General features: G+C 46.4%; 1 protein-coding gene across 5 annotated transcripts in view; it reads left to right on the top strand.

Annotated features, from left to right (window-relative positions):
• The first annotated feature begins 7,152 nt into the window (after nucleotides 1–7,152).
• LOC140735632 (ADP-ribosylation factor-binding protein GGA1-like) overlaps nucleotides 7,153–21,044 on the top strand; it is a 33,300-nt gene continuing 19,408 nt past the window's right edge. For 2 of the 5 annotated variants that reach the window (XM_073060908.1, XM_073060904.1), the window contains exons 1-5: nucleotides 7,153–7,281; nucleotides 13,015–13,099; nucleotides 15,187–15,262; nucleotides 19,629–19,727; nucleotides 20,207–20,330. In XM_073060908.1, the coding sequence (XP_072917009.1) occupies nucleotides 7,239–7,281; nucleotides 13,015–13,099; nucleotides 15,187–15,262; nucleotides 19,629–19,727; nucleotides 20,207–20,330 (427 nt within the window). In that variant the 5' untranslated portion in view covers nucleotides 7,153–7,238. The remainder of the gene's footprint in view (nucleotides 7,282–13,014; nucleotides 13,100–15,186; nucleotides 15,263–19,628; nucleotides 19,728–20,206; nucleotides 20,331–21,044) is intronic. The other 3 variants (XM_073060905.1, XM_073060906.1, XM_073060907.1) reach the window with 3 other exon arrangements.

Here is a 21,044-nt window from a genome sequence, read left to right as displayed (position 1 = left end):
GGGGGGTGTACAGGGAGTTCAGTAGTGTTACAGCCTGGGGGGGGGTGTACAGGGAGTTCAGTAGTGTTACAGCCTGGGGGGGGGGTGTACAGGGAGTTCAGTAGTGTTACAGCCTGGGGGGGGGGGGTACAGGGAGTTCAGTAGTGTTACAGCCTGGGGGGGGGGGTGTACAGGGAGTTCAGTAGTGTTACAGCCTGGGGGGGTGTACAGGGAGTTCAGTAGTGTTACAGCCTGGGGGGGGGGGTGTACAGGGAGTTCAGTAGTGTTACAGCCTAGGGGGGGGGTGTACAGGGAGTTCAGTAGTGTTACAGCCTGGGGGGGGGTGTACAGGGGGAGTTCAGTAGTGTTACAGCCTGGGGGGGGTGTACAGGGAGTTCAGTAGTGTTACAGCCTGGGGGGGTGTACAGGGGAGTTCAGTAGTGTTACAGCCTGGGGGGGGGGTACAGGGAGGTTCAGTAGTGTTACAGCCTGGGGGGGGGTGTACAGGGAGTTCAGTAGTGTTACAGCCTGGGGGGGGGGTTGTACAGGGGAGTTCAGTAGTGTTACAGCCTGGGGGGGAGGGGTGTTGTACAGGGAGTTCAGTAGTGTTACAGCCTGGGGGGGGGTGTACAGGGAGTTCAGTAGTGTTACAGCCTGGGGGGGGGTGTACAGGGAGTTCAGTAGTGTTACAGCCTGGGGGGGGTGTACAGGGAGTTCAGTAGTGTTACAGCCTGGGGGGGGGGTGTACAGGGAGTTCAGTAGTGTTACAGCCTGGGGGGGGGTGTACAGGGAGTTCAGTAGTGTTACAGCCTGGGGGGGGGGGTGTACAGGGAGTTCAGTAGTGTTACAGCCTGGGGGGGGGGGTTGTACAGGGAGTTCAGTAGTGTTACAGCCTGGGGGGGGTGTACAGGGAGTTCAGTAGTGTTACAGCCTGGGGGGGGGGTGTACAGGGAGTTCAGTAGTGTTACAGCCTGGGGGGGGGTGTACAGGGAGTTCAGTAGTGTTACAGCCTGGGGGGGGGTGTACAGGGAGTTCAGTAGTGTTACAGCCTGGGGGGGGGTGTACAGGGAGTTCAGTAGTGTTACAGCCTGGGGGGGGTGTACAGGGAGTTCAGTAGTGTTACAGCCTGGGGGGGGGGTGTACAGGGAGTTCAGTAGTGTTACAGCCTGGGGGGTGGTACAGGGAGTTCAGTAGTGTTACAGGCCTGGGGGGGGGGTGTACAGGGAGTTCAGTAGTGTTACAGCCTGGGGGGGGGTGTACAGGGAGTTCAGTAGTGTTACAGCCTGGGGGGGGGTGTACAGGGAGTTCAGTAGTGTTACAGCCTGTGGGGGGGGGTGTACAGGGAGTTCAGTAGTGTTACAGCCTGGGGGGGGTGTACAGGAGTTCAGTAGTGTTATAGCCTGGGGGGGGGTGTACAGGGAGTTCAGTAGTGTTACAGCCTGGGGGGGGTGTACAGGGAGTTCAGTAGTGTTACAGCCTGGGGGGGGTGTACAGGGAGTTCAGTAGTGTTACAGCCTGGGGGGGGTGTACAGGAGTTCAGTAGTGTTACAGCCTGGGGGGGGTGTACAGGGAGTTCAGTAGTGTTACAGCCTGGGGGGGGTGTACAGGGAGTTCAGTAGTGTTACAGCCTGGGGGGGTGTACAGGGAGTTCAGTAGTGTTACAGCCTGGGGGGGGGGTGTACAGGGAGTTCAGTAGTGTTACAGCCTGGGGGGGGTGTTACAGGGAGTTCAGTAGTGTTACAGCCTGGGGGGGGGTGTACAGGGAGTTCAGTAGTGTTACAGCCTGGGGGGGGTACAGGAGTTCAGTAGTGTTACAGCCTGGGGGGGGTGTACAGGGAGTTCAGTAGTGTTACAGCCTGGGGGGGGTGTACAGGGAGTTCAGTAGTGTTACAGCCTGGGGGGGGTGTACAGGGAGTTTCAGTAGTGTTACAGCCTGTGGGGGGGGGGTGTACAGGGAGTTCAGTAGTGTTACAGCCTGGGGGGGTGTACAGGGAGTTCAGTAGTGTTATAGCCTGGGGGGGGGGTGTACAGGGAGTTCAGTAGTGTTACAGCCTGGGGGGGGTGTACAGGGAGTTCAGTAGTGTTACAGCCTGGGGGGGTGTACAGGGAGTTCAGTAGTGTTACAGCCTGGGGGGGGGTGTACAGGGAGTTCAGTAGTGTTACAGCCTGGGGGGGGTGTACAGGGGAGTTCAGTAGTGTTTACAGCCTGGGGGGGGGTACAGGGAGTTCAGTAGTGTTACAGCCTGGGGGGGGTGTACAGGGAGTTCAGTAGTGTTACAGCCTGGGGGGGGGGGTGTACAGGGAGTTCAGTAGTGTTACAGCCTGGGGGGGGTGTACAGGGAGTTCAGTAGTGTTACAGCCTGGGGGGGGGTGTACAGGGAGTTCAGTAGTGTTACAGCCTGGGGGGGGGTGTACAGGGAGTTCAGTAGTGTTACAGCCTGGGGGGGGGTGTACAGGGAGTTCAGTAGTGTTACAGCCTGGGGGGGGGTGTACAGGGAGTTCAGTAGTGTTACAGCCTGGGGGGGGTACAGGGAGTTCAGTAGTGTTACAGACTGGGGGGGGGGTGTACAGGGAGTTCAGTAGTGTTACAGCCTGGGGGGGGGTGTACAGGGAGTTCAGTAGTGTTACAGCCTGGGGGGGGTGTACAGGGAGTTCAGTAGTGTTACAGCCTGGGGGGGGGGTGTACAGGGGAGTTCAGTAGTGTTACAGCCTGGGGGGGGGTGTACAGGGAGTTCAGTAGTGTTACAGCGCTGGGGGGGGGGGGTGTACAGGGAGTTTCAGTAGTGTTACAGCCTGGGGGGGGTGTACAGGGAGTTCAGTAGTGTTACAGCCTGGGGGGGGGGTGTGTACAGGGAGTTCAGTAGTGTTACAGCCTGGGGGGGTGTACAGGGAGTTCAGTAGTGTTACAGCCTGGGGGGGGGGGTGTACAGGGAGTTCAGTAGTGTTACAGCCTGGGGGGGGGGTGTACAGGGAGTTCAGTAGTGTTACAGCCTGGGGGGGGGGTGTACAGGGAGTTCAGTAGTGTTACAGCCTGGGGGGGGTGTACAGGGAGTTCAGTAGTGTTACAGCCTGGGGGGGGGGGGTGTACAGGGAGTTCAGTAGTGTTACAGCCTGGGGGGGGGTGTACAGGGAGTTCAGTAGTGTTACAGACTGGGGGGGGGTGTACAGGGAGTTCAGTAGTGTTACAGCCTGGGGGGGGGGTGTACAGGGAGTTCAGTAGTGTTACAGCCTGGGGGGGGGGGTACAGGGAGTTCAGTAGTGTTACAGCCTGGGGGGGGTGTACAGGGAGTTCAGTAGTGTTACAGCCTGGGGGGGGGGGTACAGGGAGTTCAGTAGTGTTACAGCCTGGGGGGGGGTGTACAGGGAGTTCAGTAGTGTTACAGCCTGGGGGGGGGGGTGTACAGGGAGTTCAGTAGTGTTACAGCCTGGGGGGGGGTGTACAGGGAGTTCAGTAGTGTTACAGCCTGGGGGGGGGTGTACAGGGAGTTCAGTAGTGTTACAGCCTGGGGGGGGGGTGTACAGGGAGTTCAGTAGTGTTACAGCCTGGGGGGGGGTGTACAGGGAGTTCAGTAGTGTTACAGCCTGGGGGGGTGTACAGGGAGTTCAGTAGTGTTACAGCCTGGGGGGGGGGTGTACAGGGAGTTCAGTAGTGTTACAGCCTGGGGGGGGTGTACAGGGAGTTCAGTAGTGTTACAGCCTGGGGGGGGGGGTGTACAGGGAGTTCAGTAGTGTTACAGCCTGGGGGGGGTGTACAGGGAGTTCAGTAGTGTTACAGCCTGGGGGGGGTGTACAGGGAGTTCAGTAGTGTTACAGCCTGGGGGGGGTGTACAGGGAGGTTCAGTAGTGTTACAGCCTGGGGGGGGGTGTACAGGGAGTTCAGTAGTGTTACAGCCTGGGGGGGGGTGTACAGGGAGTTCAGTAGTGTTACAGCCTGGGGGAAGAAGCTGTTTCCCAACCTAACAGTTTTTGTCTAATGCTCATACCTCCTGCCTGATGGAAGGGGGTCAAAGAGATGGTTGGATGGATCATTGAGAATGCTAAGGGCCTTGCATAAGAAGTGCTCCTGTTAAGTATCTCTGGTGGGTGGAAGAGAGACCCCGATGATCTTCTCAGCACTCCTCATAATCCTTTATAGGGTCTTGCAGTCAAATGTCCTGCAATTCCTGACCCAGCTGGCCAGTACACTCGATTTACACAGGCAGTCCTGGGTCTTTGTAAGTGTGGTTATTTGCAACCCGGGGAGCCCTTGTAATTTCAAGAACTTGAAGAAGGCCAGTCTGCAGCTTTCCTTCCATAAGGAAAAGAGCCTCAGGTTAATCAGATAGCTGATAGTTACATCCTTCCAAACATAAACATTGGAATGAATGAAACTGGAGTAAGTTTTATAGGTAGCCTCTTTAGCATGTATCAATGACTTACAGATATCCAGGACTGTGGAATTAGGAGTAAGGTGTGCTGGGAGCTGAAGTTGAGGCAGATCCTGGAGTGGAGTGCGACTGAAACAGAGGAGATGAGTGAAATGGGAAGGAAATGAGAGAGGACTGGAAGAAGGGGAGGGTGCTGACAGGAGTTAATGAAAATGGAGCTGAAGATTGGGTAGGAAGTGATGTATAACGAGACAGAGGGAATTTGAAGTGAAAAAAAACTGAAGGATGGGATAAATAAAAATATCAAGCTGAGAGCAGTTAATGAAGACGAAACTAAGATGATGTGTGAACTACAGGGTGCTTAGGAGTGTATGAAGGAAAAAAGGGAGAGGGCAAAGGAAAGTGAATTATAATGAGAGGAATAAGGTGGGGAGTGAAAGATATTTGTGTGCGTGTGAGATTAGATGTTTGCTTGGGGTAAACAGGCATTCATGTATCCCACATACAGATGCCATGTCTGTGCAGAAAGGATTAGACTCAATTCACTTTGGGCTTCCTTGTAACTGAATCTGGCCTCACTTTGTCATGTCCATGTGGACCACTCCTTGTTAAAAGGCTTATGGACACTGGTATCTTCCACCCAGAACTGGCATAAAGCAAGAGTCTGAAAGGGCTGGGTAGAGACCCACGCCACACACTGGAGTAGAATCAGATTCTTAAGATACTGCCCTGCATTGGGAGTCATGGTTCATGATGAGACCCCAGTGGTAGGATGCCTGAGAATAGGGGACAACCTGAGAGGAAACTCCCAGAAATTGAATCTGATATGTGTTGGAATCCCAGGGATAGAAGTCAAACCAGAGAGAGGTCAAATCCTTGGAGTGGAATCCCCAGGAATAGGTCAAATCTTTAGTGAGACTTGGTTGTGGGAGGAGCAGTACTGGCAGATCAATATCCTGAGGTTCCGTTTTAGATGTGACAGAGCGGGAGGGATTGAAAGAGGAGGGGTGGCATTACTAGTCAGGGAAAATGTCACAACAGGTCTCAGGACAGACTAAAGAACTTGTCTAGTGGGTGGAACTGAGGAACAAGAAAGGTATGACCACTTTAATGCTGTAAAAGGACTAGATGGGATAGAGTTTGTCAGATGTGTTCAGGAAAGTTCCCTTAGTAAGGCCCTGGTTAAGAAAAAAAAGGAGGCACATAGGTCTAGGCAGGTAGGAACATATGGGGTATTTACAGAGTATGAGAAATGCAAGAGAACAGTTCAGAAAAAAATAAATCAGGATGCCTAATAGAAGACATGAAGTTGCCCCAGCAGACTAGGTGAAGGAGAATCCTAGGGATTCTACAAGTATGTTAAGAGCAAAAGGAATACAGGGCACAAATTTGGTCCTCTGGAATATTGTAGGTATTGCAGTAGGTCGTTTCTAAACAATATAGAGATTTTCAAGGAAGCTACCAGGAAAGTTGATAAATAAAGTCTACATGGACTTTAGCAAGTCATTTGATAAGGTCTTGCATGGGAGGTTGGTCAGAAAGGTTTAGTCATTTGGCATTCAAGATGAAGTAGTAAATTAGTTTAGACATTGGCTTTGAGGGAGAAGCCTGAGTAGTAGTAGATGGTAGCCTCTCCGACTGAAGGCCTGTGACTAGTGGAGTGCCACAGGGATCGGTGCTGGGTCCATTGTTGTTTGTCATCTATATTAATGATCTGGATGATAATGTGGTTAACTGGATTAGCAAATGTATGGATAACACCAAGATTAAAGGGGTAGTGGACAGTGAAGAAGACTATCAGAGCTTGCAGTGGAACCGGGAGCAGCTGAGAAAATGGCGGATGGAATTTAATACAATAATTTAATGCAAGGTGTTGCATTTCAGTAGGACCCACCAGGATATATTGATATATTGGCGTTCATGAATCAGTATTGAATACATTAGATGGAATATTATGTTGAAGTTGTATGATACATAGGTGAGGCTAAATTTGGAGGTTTGGTAACCTACCTTCAGGAAAGATATCAATAAGACTTAATGAGTATAGAGAAGATTAACAAGGATAGATATTTTATTGGTCCCAAGGAAAATTACGATGTCACAGACGCATTACCAGTTCACAGATATACAAATCCTGGATATTGCCAGGAGTTGACCTGAGTTATGGGGAAAGGTTGAACAGGTTCGGACTTTATTCCCTGGAACTTATGAGAATGAGGGTAAATTTGATGATCGTTATACAGTATTGAGGGTATAGATAAGGTAAATGCCAGCAGGCTTTCTCCACTGAAGTTGGGTGAAAGTAGAATTGAAGGTGAAATATTTAAGGGGAACCTCGGGGGACTTCTTCACTCAGAGGGTGGTGCGAGTTGCCAAAAGAACTGGTGAGTGTAGGTTTAATTGCAACATTTAATAAAGTTTGGATAAATACATCGATGAGAAAACGTGCTAAGCTCCTAGAACGGAGGAGACTGCGGGCAGATTCGACAGAAGTGTACAGAATTATGAGGGGTACAGATAGGGTGAAATGCAAGCGGGCGTTTACCACAGAAGTCGGGTGGGACTGCAACTAGAGGGTTATGGGTTACGAATAAAAGGTAAATATTTAAGGGGAACATGAGGCGGAACTTCTTCACTCAGAGGGTCGTGAGAGTGTGGAACGGGCTGCCAGCGCAAAGCGGGTACACGTGAGCTCGATGTCAACGTTTAAGAAAAGTTCGGATCGATCAGGGATGGGAGGGCAGGGCCAGCAAGAGGGTGGGTCAGACCTTGGGGACGGAGCCAAACCTCGAGCCGAGGTCCTCGGGGTGGGGTCTTCAGGCCCCGCTGTTATGTTTTATAAAGGGGGCGGTGCGAGTGCTTTGGGGAGGAGCTGAACTGCGGGTCTGAGAGATGGCGGCGGACGAGGAAGGACAGACGCTGGAGTCATGGCTGAGTAAGTGCGGGGCCGGGGAAAAGGCGGCGAGCCGCAGCCCCTGTCTGAGAACCCGGACCTACCGTGGTTGCTGTTCGGTAGTTTGTAACCGCCTACAAGGGAAGCGGGCGGCCGCGTCTCCTGGTACACGCTAGCCACCAACCCCCTACCCGGTCAGAAAGTGATCGACTTCTGAGTGGCCCGCAAATCTCTTGCCATTCCACTCCCCGTGGGAGCTGATCCCTACCCCACCCTTCCCTATTAGAGTTCCCCGTTGTTGTCACCGTCTCCCATTCTTGGAGCCACTTGCTGTCCTCCCACTAGCCTTCCCATCTCCGATTCAAGAGCCTCCTCTTTTAAGTTTCAATAACACAATTTGATTCGTACAGTATAAATCTGCCCAAGCTACCAGTGCCTATGCATTCCCAACTGGACCTACCTGGTGTCCTTGGCCCGCTTCTGACTACCTTTCTGCATCAGCCTGTTTGCTATAATCTATCTGTTGTGCCTAACATATCTCCTCTACGGTTGATGGCGATCTCTCTACCCCATATTGTCCGGAGGGGTTTGCTTACTTTTTAAGGTTTCCTCACTTATGCAGGGGAGGGGGGTTTAAACCATGGCAGGCTCCTGAGATACATGACCAGATGTTGGTTGAAGAATAAGTATTCACTAGGGGGGAAAAACTCAGTGCTCTTCTTGAAATGCTAGTACTGAATTCTTCAAATCCAGTTCAGAAGATCACAAATGAATGCTATGGATCTTTCCAACGCCGCTTCCTGGCCTGCTGAGTATTTCCACCTTTTTTCTGTTGGGTGATAGATTATTTTCATATGCTGGTGGTTTGGGAGAGGTGGGTTTCACTGAACCACGACTGACACCAAAACACAAGGATAGTGAGGAACACCGTGATGTGTACAGGGTGTTAATCTAGCAATGGAGTTCAAAATCTCCACTTCCTATAGATATTTAAAAATTATCATAGCTTCAGAATTTACAATCTAGTTCTTTTTGATTTTCACAAAGTACCAAAACAGGGTCTCCGTATGTTCATGCACTGAATTAGTGCTAATAGTAAATTATATTGCAACATACAACATCTGATTAATGGATCAGTTCATTCAACTTGGCCTTGTGCCTTAACTAGATGGTGCTTTTTGGTTCATGAGGCCTGTTTTAATCTGCTGTGCTAATTGAGTGGGTTATTGATTGTGTGACATGAAGAGGAAGTAGATTTGCAGGCTTGATATGCTTAATTTGAAGTTGTGACTGTTCAGGGTTGTAAAATGTTTCACTGTGGAAATTGAACTGAGAACAGCTATAGCCGAAGTTAGCCTTTCAGTAAGTCATGGGGAAGTCACAAGACAGACAAAATGACTTGCGACATAACCCCTCCCACACTTCAGCAGCATGGTTGGTTCTGGGGAAATTGACTGTGCAGAAGTGGGCAGATTTTTTTTAAAAAAAAGACTCTCATGTAATGATTTTGTTTGGCCCTAATGCTCGCTGAGTAACTGTGAGTGTGGCAGTGGCTATACAGTTTTAGTTATCTGCATTCAAGAAAATAAACATTACACAGTAGTTGGAGTGATTAAAAGCAGAAATTGCTGAAAACAGCATGTCAGCCAGTAGCTGTGGAAAGAGTAGCAGAGTTAAGGTTTCACTCCATACTCTGTTTCTCTTTCCACCAATGGTGCCAGACCTTTTACATGTACCCAACACTTACTGCTTTTAATTCCCACATATCCAACCAATCATGAGATACTGGTGGAGTTTAACAGCAGTGACACAATCTTTTTAAGATGTCAGGATCACACTCTATCCAAGTATATAAATCAAGTGTTAAGGATCCAACTCTAAATAATCACTGGGGGGAGCGCGGGGGTGGCATCGAGCAGAATTGGTGACAATAAGCTTCAAAAGACAAAGGGAACCTGGCACCAGGAGTATTTGCTGCTGGCCTTTGGCAGCTCATGTACTTCATTTCTTTGCTGGCGTGACACTGCCTTACAGGAGGATAATTGCCTTCCTCCACCCCACATGACCCACAACATGTGGAGGCATTAGTAGTGATCTTTCAAGAATCATCAGAGTCAGGAATGGTTGCAGAGGACTGGAAAACCACAGATGTCACTCTACACTTTAATAAGGGAGGGAGACAAGACTATAGGGTGGTTAGCCTGACGAGTGGTTGGTAAGATTAATAAGGATTATTAGTCATTAAAATATTCATCCATTATCATGCTCTTAAGGATAGCGGAGTCAAAGGATATTGGGAGAAGGCAGGAACAGGGTACTGATTGTGGATGATCAGCCATGATCACATTGAACGGCGGTGCTGGCTCGAAGGGCTGAAGGGCCTTCTCCTGCACCTATTGTCTATAAAGGATGAGGTTTCAGACTACAGAGCGCATGATAAATAGCTCAAAGCCAAAGTGGTTTCCTTAATCTTACCTGACAGTCCTTTGAGGAAGCAACAAAGAAGAGTAAGTGGATATTGTTTTCAGAAGGCCTTTGACAAGGTGCTGAACAATATAGGAGCCCGTGTTATTTTTGGAAAGGTACTAGCATGGATGGAAGATTGGCTGACTGGCAGAAGGCAAAGAGTGGGAATAAAGGGGGTTGGCTGACAGTGCCTCGTGCTCCTCGGGGATTCCTGTTAGGTCTGCTACTTCTCAAGTGATCTGGATGGCTTGTGGATGATACAAAAATATATGGAGGGGTAGGTAGTGCTGAGGAAGGAGGGTGTCTGCAGAACTTGGACAGTTTGGGAGAAATAAGTGGTAAATGGAATACAGCATAGGGAAGTGTATGTTCATGCACCTTGATAGAAGGAATAAAGGTGAAAGCTATTTTCTGAATGGGGAGAGAATTCAGAGGTGCAAAGAGACTTGGGAGTTGTAGTACAGGATTCCCTGAAGGTTAACTTGTAGGTAAGGAAGCCGAATGCAGTGTTAGCATTCATTTTGAAGGACTAGAATATAAAAGTAAGAATATAACGGTGAGGTTTTATAAGGCATTGGTAAGATCCATTCAGAGTATTGTGAGCAGTTTTGGGCCCTGTATCTAAAGAAGGTTGTGCTAGTGTTGGAGAGGGTTCAGAGGAGGTTTACAGTAATGTTTCTGGGAATGAAAGGATTAATGTATAAGGTGCATTTAATGGCTCTGGGCCTGTACTCGCTGGAGTCTAGAAGGATGATGAGGGATCTTGTTGAAACCTCTCAAACCTTGAGACTAGAGTGGATGTGGAGAGGATGTTTTCAATAGTGTGAGAGTGTAGGACCAGAGGGCACAGCCTCGGAATAGGAGGATGTCCATTTAGAACAGGGGTGAGGAGGAATTTCTTTAGCTAGAGGATGGTGAATGTGTGGAATTCATTGCCACAGACAGCTGTGGAGGCCAAGGTATTTGATATATTTAAAGTGGAGGCTGATACGTTCTTGATTAGTAATAATGTCAAAGGGTATGGGGAAAAAGCAGGCGAATGGGATGCGAGGGAATAATTAAATCAGCATTGATGAAATGGCAGGGCAGACTTGATGGGCTGAATGGCCTTATGGTCTAGCGTGCAACATCTGTGATGCCTAGGAACACCAGGCTGCAAATGGTGGAACCTAGAGCAAGAAGTCAAACAGATTGAGGAATGCAGTGGGTCAAGGAGCATCTATGGAGGGAAATCAACAGCTAATGTTTTGGGTTGAGACCCTTCATCTAGGTTTAGTAAACATTTCCCTCTGCAGGTGCTGAATTCCACCAGCAGCTTTTTTTGTGTGTGTCTAATTAGATTATTTTACTATCAGGATCCAGTATACTATATGAACCTGAAGAGAAATGGACTACATCAGGGGATGCTGCTATTTGGTCAATCTGGACTAAGAAAGGGATGGGTTACTTGTTGCTTCTTTCCTTGGTTTCTCACAATAGTGTTTGGGTTATAAATGAGTTAGATGAGTAGGTGGAGGGATGGATTAGTGTATTTGCAGATGACATGAAGGTTGGAGGTGTGGGAAGAATGGAAGGCTGCTGTGGGAGAAATGCGATGTTGACAGGATGCAGAGCTGTGTGGAGTAGTGGCTGATGGATTCAATCTGGAAAAGTGTGAAGTGATATACTTCAGAAGATTGAAGTTGAAAGTGGAGCTAAAGCTTAATGGCAGGATTATTAGCAGTCTAGAGGAATAAAGTTGCCAAACAAGTTGTTAGGGTGGTTAAGAAGGCATATAATGTGTTAGCCTTCATTAGTTGGGGGATTGAGTTTCAGAGATGCGAGGTAATGTAGCAGCTCTATAAAACTTGAGTTAGACCACATATGGAGTATTGTTTTCCATTCTGGTTGCCTTATTACAGGAAAATTGTGGAAGCTTTAGAGATGGTTCACCAGGATGCGGCCTGAATGAGAGGACGTTACCTGAGGAAAGGTTGAGTAGGTTTGGGTTTTTCCCTTCAACATGATGAAGGGTGAGAGGCAACTTGATAGAGGTGTATAAGATTGAGAGGCATTGATGGAATGGAGAGCCAGCACCTTTTATCCAGGGCACCAGTGGTCATTACCAGAGGACATTCATTTAAGGTGATTGGAGAAAAGTTTAGGGGAGATAATCGGTCAGTAGAACATCCTGGGCTGAAGGGCCCATACTGTGCTGTACTGTTCCGTGTTAGTCATAGAAAAGTATAGCATAGAAATAGGCCCTTCAGCCCATCTAGTCCATGCCAAGCCATTTAAATTGCCTACTCCCACTGGCCTACATTGTGAGCAGAGCGCTCCATACCCCTACCATCCACGTACCTGTCCAAACTTCTCTAAACATTGAAATTGAGCTCACATGCACCACTTGTGCTGACAGCTCACTGTACACACACTCATGGCCCTTGAGTGAAGTTTAAGTTCCCTCTAAACTTTTCACCTTTCACCCTTAACCCATGACCCCTAGTTGTAGTCCCACCCAACCTCAGTGGAGAAAGCCTGATTGCAGTTACCCTATCTATACCCTTCTTAATTTTGTATACCTCCATCAGATCTCCTCGTGATCTTCTACATTCCAAGGAATAAAGCCCTATCCAATCTTTCCTTATAACTCAGGCCCTGTAGATGTGGCAATATCCTTGTAAATCTTCTCTGTACTCTTTCAGTCTTATTTGGATCTTCCCTGTAGGTAGGTGATAAAATATGCACACGATGTTGTTGCTGTTGTTGGTGGAAGGTTAGAATATATAGAGAACACGCAGCACATGAACAGGCCCTTTGGACTATGCTATCTCAGACTGATAAAGCTAATGTCAACTAATTAAACTAACCCCTTCTGCCTGCTCGTGATCCATATCCCCCTGCCCTCTGCATGTTCATATCCCTAACCAAGAGCCTCGATCTTATCTTCCTTCACCACCACCCCTGGCAGTGTATTCCCGGTATCCACCAGTCTTTTTAAAAAAAACATTTCTCCCTCATACCTTAAGTGCATTCCCTCTCGTAATAAACATTTCTACCCTGGGGAAAAAGATGCCCGCTATTTAATCTGTCTGTACCTCCTATAATTTTATAAATTTATCTAATTTCATAATTTAGCAAACTTAACTTCAATACTTCATCTATAACACAAAGGCCAACACTCTTCAGGTGTTGCTGGTCTGAAACAAAAGCAGTACAGCAGAAAGACTTGGTAGGTCAGTCAGTATCTGCCATGGAGGAGACCAGGTAACGTGGAGTTTTGTCAACACACAGTTTCTTCTAATTGTGTTGTATGTTTTTCTTTTAAAGATAAAGCTACCAACCCTCTAAATACTGAAGAGAAATGGGAATACATCAAGGGATTCTGCGATCAGGTCAATCTAGAGATGGAGGGGTAAGAAAGGGATGAGTTACTAAAGTAACAAGTATCTAAAAAGAATTTCAGTACCCCGTGTCTGTTACTTTCCCCGTGATCTCTGTGTGCCGTTAGTTCTGGCCTCTTCACCCTCCAAACTGCACCAATAGGAGGCAAAAGCTTTGGTTACTACACTGCTAACCTTTGAACCACTCTCTCTAAAATTCTCAAACTCCCTTAAAATAGACCACGTTGTCATCTGCTTTATTGGTGCCAAATTTTGTTTAATAATCCTGTCGTGAAAACACCTTGTTTTGATTTCAGCAACATCAATATTGCCATCAGATGAACCAGGGTAAGACTTTTTCAGTGAATGGTAAGGCCTTGGGGAGTATTGTGGAATGCAGGGTTCTAGGAGTTTACACACGTAGTTCACTGAAAGTGGCATTGAAGACAGATAGGCTAGTGAAGAAGACATTTGGCATGTTGGCCTTCAACAGTCAGGGCAAAACACAAAAATACAACTGCAGATGCTGTGGATCAAAGAATACATACACAAAGCTGGAAGAACTCAGCAGGTCAGGGAGCATCCGTGAGAAAAGAGTAGCCAACGTTTCGGGCCGAGACCTGATGAAGGTCTTTCCTGATGAAGGGTCTCGGCCCGAAATGTTGGCTACTCTTTTCTCACGGATGCTCCCTGACCTGCTGAGTTCTTCTAACAGTCAGGGCAATGAGTGTAAGAATTAGGACATAGTTTTGCATTTGTGCAAGATGTTGATAAGGCCACACTTGGAGTACTGTGTATGGTTTTGGTCTCCATGTTATAGGAAGGATGTAATTAAACCGGAGAGAATGTAAAGAAGATTTACATGGATGTTGCCAAGATTCAAGGGCATAAGGGATAGGGAGGACTTTATTCCTTTGAATATTGGAGACCGAGGGGTGACCTTTTAGAGGTGCATTAAATGTTCCATGTTGTATTAAAGGCTGTAAATGAGGGATATAGATAGGGTGATCGGATATTGAAAAGTTTTAAAGGGATCTGTGGGGCAACTTCATGTCTGTACATGGAGCAACCTACTGCCCGTTACGCTGTTGGCATTTAGGGCAGAAATAAAGGTCCTCCATCTTTTGGCAGTGTTTAGGGTTCTCTTCATTGTGTCAGTAGTTTGGTTTTCACTACTCTCAGTCATGCGAGTCCTGGGTGGAGGCTCAGGAATACCATCACACTCAGATGCAGAAGAATTCTTTGTTGCTGTTTCTGTAACAATTTTGTTTTACGAGTCAGGGTTATTAACACTGAACCTGGAGGACTGGTGGACCACTCTTAATCTGGCCTCTACCCTTTGACCTGTTTGGCATGGGTGACCCTACAAAAAGCCAAAGCATAAAGCCCCGACTCCAGCCAACTTAGCTCTCCGGATCATTGAGATACACAGGACTCCAAATCACAACAAGGTTGTAGTCCTCTTGGAAGATAGGGAACAAGTTGTCAGAGAAGGTGGTTAAGGCAGATAAATAATTTTTAAAAGATTGGATAGGAAAGGCTTAGAGTAGGGGTTCCTAACCTTTTTTTATGCAATGGAGCCTTACCATTAACTGAGGGGTGTGTAGACCTCAGGTGGGGAACCCCTGGTTTAGAGGGATTTGGGTCAAACATGGGCAAGTGGGTCTCGCTTGGATTGATACTTTGGCATGGATGAGTTGAGCTGAGGTCCTGTTTCCATGCTGTATTTCTCTAAGATTGTACGTTTGTGCTGGTTTGCAGTTTGGATCAACTAGACGGGCCTCATAAATACCATAACTACATTGCAGGCTTCTCTGCTTTCACCAATTCACCTCTGAGTCCCTGAAAATTATACAGTGCATTGAGTAAAGAACAGTGAAATGGGACTGGTTGAATTGTTTTTGTCAAAGAGTCACCATTGTTACAATTGGCTGAATGGCCTCTCTTCACCTTGAGTCTTTCTACAATATTAACATCATAGCAGAAGTAACAAAATGGCAATTTGAGGCCCTGAAGGTTGGCCTTGCTCTTTTTAAAATTAAAAAAAACTCTTTAAGAGAAAGGTGTTAATTGAAGAGTGGGGAAATGCATCCAGTAAAATGTAAATTCCTCTCTTAAGTCCACAGTTTGCAACTCGTCTCCTGGGTCACAAAATACGGTCGCCACAAGAAAAGGAGGCTCTATATGCGCTCACGGTGAGGTTTTCTGTTGATTATTTGTATAAATTTTATATGGAATGAGCAGCAGGACAAAGTTAATATAAACTCCACCAGGGTAGTACATCACTGATTGTACAGGAAGTGTCGCTACACTAACCCCTGCAATGATCCAAGGGCAGCTACAGCAGAAGTTGGATGTGGATGAAGCTGTTTTCCAATATCACACCAATTACTCCCAAGGCAACTGCAGTTTAAATTTGTTACAGAGTAAAATTGCTTTATATAAATGTTGACTTCCTTATGAGAGGAGAAAAGACCAACTTGGATCTCCTTCATCTTCTGCATCCTGGTAGTTGCATTATAAAGTGGTAATGGAGTTGTTGGCTATTATCAGCAATATACAATAGGTGCAGACATAAGGGAGAGAGACCTCTTTAGGGAACCATAGATTTGAATTTGCCTCCTGCACTCACCACTCTTCATAGTTCATTTTACTTACAGTATGAATCCCAAATCATCCCAAAAACTCCAGATTGTCTGAATGAATCAACACTGTCTGCTACCATTGTTCAACCTTTAATGTCCTTGCATGGATGCGACTTTGACTTTAGCTGGCTGCCATTGGTTCTACGTTTAGTTATGTGATAGTCGTAGAGTACTACAGCATAGAAACAGGCCCTTTGGCCAATCTAGTAAGTGCTAAGTTATTATTCTGCATAGTGCCATCAACCTGCAGCTGGACCATAAACCTCCACAGTCCTCCCATCCACATACCTATCCAAATTTCTCTTAAATGTTGAAATCAAACCCACATCCACCACTTCTGCTGGCAGCTCAGTCCACACTCCCACCACCCTCTGTGTGAAGAAGTTCCCACTTCATGTCCCACTTAAATATTTCACCTTTCACCCTTAGCCCATGACCTTGGGTTTCAGTCTTGCCCAACCTCAGTGGGAAAAAAAAACCTGCTTGCATTTACCCTATATATGCCCCTCATTTTGTATACCTCTATCAAATTTCCCCTCATTCCCCTACACTCTATGGAATAAAGATCTAACTGATTCAACCTTTCCCTATAATTTAGATCTTCAAGTCCTGGCAACATTCTTGTAAATTTTCTCTGCACTCTTTAAATCTCATTGATATCTTTTCTGTAGGTAGATGACCAGAACTGCACACAAAACTCCAAATTAGGCCTCATCAACATCTTGTACAACATACTATCCCAGCTCTTGTCTTCAGTAATTTGATTTATGAAGGCCAATGTGCCAAAAGTTCCCTTTACAACCCTATCTACTCATAATACCACTTTCAAGGAATTATGGATCTGTATCCCTCCAGATCCCTGTGTTGTACTGAACTCCTCAGTGCCCTACCATTCACTGTACAAGTCCTGTCCTGGTTTGTTCTCCCAAAGTGCCCACTCTTATCTGCATTAAATTCCATCTTTGATTTTTTAAACCTACTTCTCCAGCTGGTGCAAATCATGCTGCAAGCTTTGATATCCTTTCGCAGTGTCTGCTACGCCCCCAGTCTTGGTGTCATTTGCAAATCTGCTGATCTAGTTCGCTACGTTATCATCCAGATTGTTGATACAGCTGACAAGCAACAATGGAATGAGAGGCATTGATCTCTGCAGCACCACAGGCTTCCAGTCAGAGAGGCAGCCATTTGCTGCTGCTCCTTGGCTTCTTCTGCGAAGCCAATTTCTAATCCAATTTACTACCTCATCTTCAAAACCAAGCAGCTGATCCTTCTTAACCAACCTACCATGTGGAACCTTGTCAAAGACCTTGCTAATTCCATGTAAGCAACATCCACTGCCTTGCCTTTATCAACTTTCCTGGTAACGTCCTTGAAAAAGTGTATAAGGTTGGTTAGACATGACCTTCCACATACAAAGCCATGCTGACTGCCCCTAATAGGTCTGCGTCTATCCGAATACTTACATATCTGGCCCCTTAGAATAATTTCCAATAACTTAACCACTGCTGATGTCAGACTCACCGGCCTATAATTTCCTGGCTTATTCCCAACACCACACCCATTGCTAAGGATATTTAAATATCTCTGCTGGGCCCCTGCAGTGTCTGCACTTGTCTACCACAGGGTCCAAGGGAACATCTTGTCAGGCCTGGGAATTTATCCACTCTAATTTTTCTCAATACAGCAGACATCTCCCCCTCTGTAATCTGTGTAGAGTCCATGACCTCACCACTGCTTTGTCTCAGTTCTATAGATTCTTTGTCCATCTCCTGAGTAAATATAGATGCAAAAATCCATTTGGGATCTCCATTGTTTTTGGTACAATGCATAGATAACTACTCTGATCTTCCAGGGGATCAATTTTATGCTCCCTTGCATTTCTTGTACTACTTAAGAATCTCATTTGTTCCTTCCTGCCTATACCTACTGTGCACCTCCTTCATAACCAAGACCTCAATATCGTTCGAAAACCAAAGTTCCCTAAACTTGTTATCCTTGCATTTTATTCTGACAGGAACATACAAACCCTACTCTCAAAATTTCACTTTTCACTTACTAAGTACACATTTGCCAGAAAACAGCCTGTCCCATCCACACTTACCAGATCCTTCTGTAATGGCATTATAATGACGAGATGCAAAGCGTTCCCCTGGACCTGCTCTGTCTCATTTCCTAATAGTATCACACTTTCTCTAATTGGGAACTCTGTGTTGATTAAGGAAACTTTCCTGAAAATATTTGACAAACTGTATCCTATCTAGCTCTTTTACAGTATGGGAGTCCCAGTGAATATGTGGAAAGTTAAAATCACTCACCATCATAACCTTGTGTTTCTTGCAATAGTCTGCGATCTCCCTACAAATTTGTTCCTCTAAATCCCATTGGGTATCGGATTGTCTATAATATAAGCCCATTAATGTGGTCAGCCCTTTCTTGTTCCTCAGGTCCACACATATAGCCTCTGCAGTCTTTCCTGTCTGAGCACGGCCGTGATATTTTTCCTTCCCCTTTAACCCATGCTGCTGAATCACCTCCAAAAACAACGGTACGCTGAACCATTGAGCTGCCAGTCCTGCTCCTCCTGTAACCAAGTCTCACTAATGGCTCCAGTGTCATAATTCCACCTGCTGATCCCTGCCCTGAATCAGAATCAGGTTTATTATCGCCGGCATGTGTCAGGAAATTTGTTAACTTAGCAGCAGCAGTTCAATGCATACATAATATAGAAGAAAACAATAATAATACATAGGTAAATCAATTACAGTATATGTATATTGAATAGATTAAAAATTGTGCAAAAAGAGAAATAACATATATTTAAAAAGTGAGATAGTGTTCATCCGCCTAACAATATCTTTCCCCACAACCACTCCACTATCTGCTCTGGCACTTTGGTTCCCTCTCCCTGCAATTCTAGTTTAATCCCCCCCCCCCCCCCCCCCCACCGTGCAGCTGTAGCAAACTTTCTGCCAAGGATATTAATCCTCTCCAGTCTCTACCATTCCCAACTTCCCCAGAAGAGAGTTCAATTATCCAAAACACTGAACCCTCCCTCTGCACCATCTCCTTAGCCACATGTTAAGCTGTTCCATTTTCCTATTTCTGGCCTCACTAGCATCTAGCATGGGTGGCAATCCTGAGATCACAGCCCTGGAGGGCCTGTCCTTTAACTTAGTACCGAACTCCCTGAACTCGCTTTGCAGGACCATGTCACCCTTCCTAACCGTGTCATTAGCACCAGTGTGGGCCATGACCTTCGGCTGCTTACCTCACTTAAGAATGGCGTTGACTTGATCCGAGATGTCCCTGATCCTGGCACCCAGGAGGCAATGTGCCATCTGGGAATCTCATTCTTCTCCACAGAACCCCCTGTCTGTTCCCCAACTATTGAATCAGCTATTACTGCATACCCCACCTCTCCCACCTTCCCTTCTGAGTCACAGGGGTGGACTCAGTGCCAGAGACCTGACTGGTGTGGCTTTCCTCTGCTAGGTCATTTTGCCCCAACTGTATGCAAAGTGGTGTACCTGTAACTGAGGATACGGCCACAGGGATACTCTGCACTGGCTGCCGATCCCCTTTCTCCCTTTTGACGTTCACCCACTTACCTGTGTCCTTCATCTTGGATGTAATTACCTCCCTGTCTTGCCTGTCAATCAACCGCTCAGGCTCCTGAATGACCTGGAGTTCGTCCAGCTCCAGCTCCAACTCCTTAATGTGGTCTGTAAGATGCTGCAGATGTAGTCATCATGGATGCTGGTGGTCTCCCTGCTTCCCACGTCCTGCAAAAGCAGCACTCCACGATCCTGCCTGGTATCCTCACTGCTATGACCACTGGTATCCTATGCAACGAGAAAGAAAGGAAATTAAATTATCTACCTATAGTCTCTCTCCTTAACTTAATCTTTTCCTGCAGGTGTTGGATACATGCATGAACAATTGTGGCAAACGGTTTCAGAATGAAGTTGGAAAGTTTCGATTTTTAAATGATTTAATTAAAGTCTTATCACCAAAGGTACCTGCTTTCTTGATCAATAATGAATCTTGAGTTTTCTGCTAACAATGTATGTTCCTCAGTTGTGGCTCCATTTAGTTTGCTGCTGCTCTTTAGGGAATGCAACCTGCCCGTATAGTTGAACCCTTTTGATTCTCGTACCAGCTCAGCTACAGGCTTTGCAGGAACAATATTGGGTGTGCTGTCAAGTGCTGAAGGCTGTTTTCTGGTGGTCCTCTGCCTTTGTGGAAACATTTCCGAACATGCAGCTTGCTGAAAGAAACCCATTATATCATTGTTTTGGGTGAGGGGCGTCACCGCTTCCCCATTCCTGGAAACCCGGATGGTATTATAAATAGAATATAACTCCTTGACTGAACTGCGCAATTGTGGTTAAGCTGAATGATGAACAGGACTGTGATGGTAGTGGAATGTGGGTGGCCAGGACTAAGATGACCTCTTTTGCTTTGCTTCTTCCCCCCCCCCCCCCCCCCCGGTAGTACCTTGGCTTGTGGTCCTCCGAACGGGTGAAGTCTAAGGTGATAGAAATGTTGTATAGCTGGACAGTGTGGCTACCAAACGCAATAAAAATCCAAGATGCCTATCAGATGCTGAAGAAACAAGGTAGGTGATAAGAGACTGTGTGTGTCTCTCTCTATCTATCTATCTATCTATCTATCTATCTATCTATCTATCTATAAACATGTATTTCCATAGTGACCTTTATGGCCTTTTTATATTCAATGGAAGTGTGGTTACTATTCTGTGTAGGAAGCATAACATCAAATTTATGTATGTCATCCTGTCATTTATAACTATGGGAGGAAACAGTCAGTTTTAATGTGTAGATGCCAGGGTAAATACTGGGTTCTAGGAAGGCCTTTCCTATGGAAAAAGTGGCATTAGATCATATGCATACATTGGAGAGGGCAGGTGGGTTCTCATTAACATATCATCATTAGGGATGGATGGTTCCTTCCACACATGGATAAAATCTCCCCCAGTTTTAAAAAAAAACAATTGCTGGAGGAATTTAGCAGTTCTAGCATATCTCGAGAGGGAAATAGACTGTTGACATTTCAGGTCCAGACCAGGTGAAGGTTCTTGACCCAAAACATCGACCGTCCATTTCCCTCCATGGATACTGCCTGATCCCATCAGTTCCTTTAGCGGTTTGGGTATCACTTCGGATTCCTGCATCTGTAGTCTCATGAGTCTCCAAAATCTGCCCATTGTGAGCCCTTTTCCATTTTCTTCCCATGCCACATTTACAATCTCCCGTAGAGGCAGTGGAACACTTTGAGAAAGGTGCCACACAACATAGATTGCAGGAATATT

Source organism: Hemitrygon akajei, chromosome 11 (assembly GCF_048418815.1).
Source record: "Hemitrygon akajei chromosome 11, sHemAka1.3, whole genome shotgun sequence".
Taxonomy (NCBI): Eukaryota; Metazoa; Chordata; class Chondrichthyes; order Myliobatiformes; family Dasyatidae; genus Hemitrygon; species Hemitrygon akajei.
The sequence above is the reverse complement of the archived record's forward strand: the minus strand, read 5'-3'. Positions and strand labels throughout refer to the sequence as shown.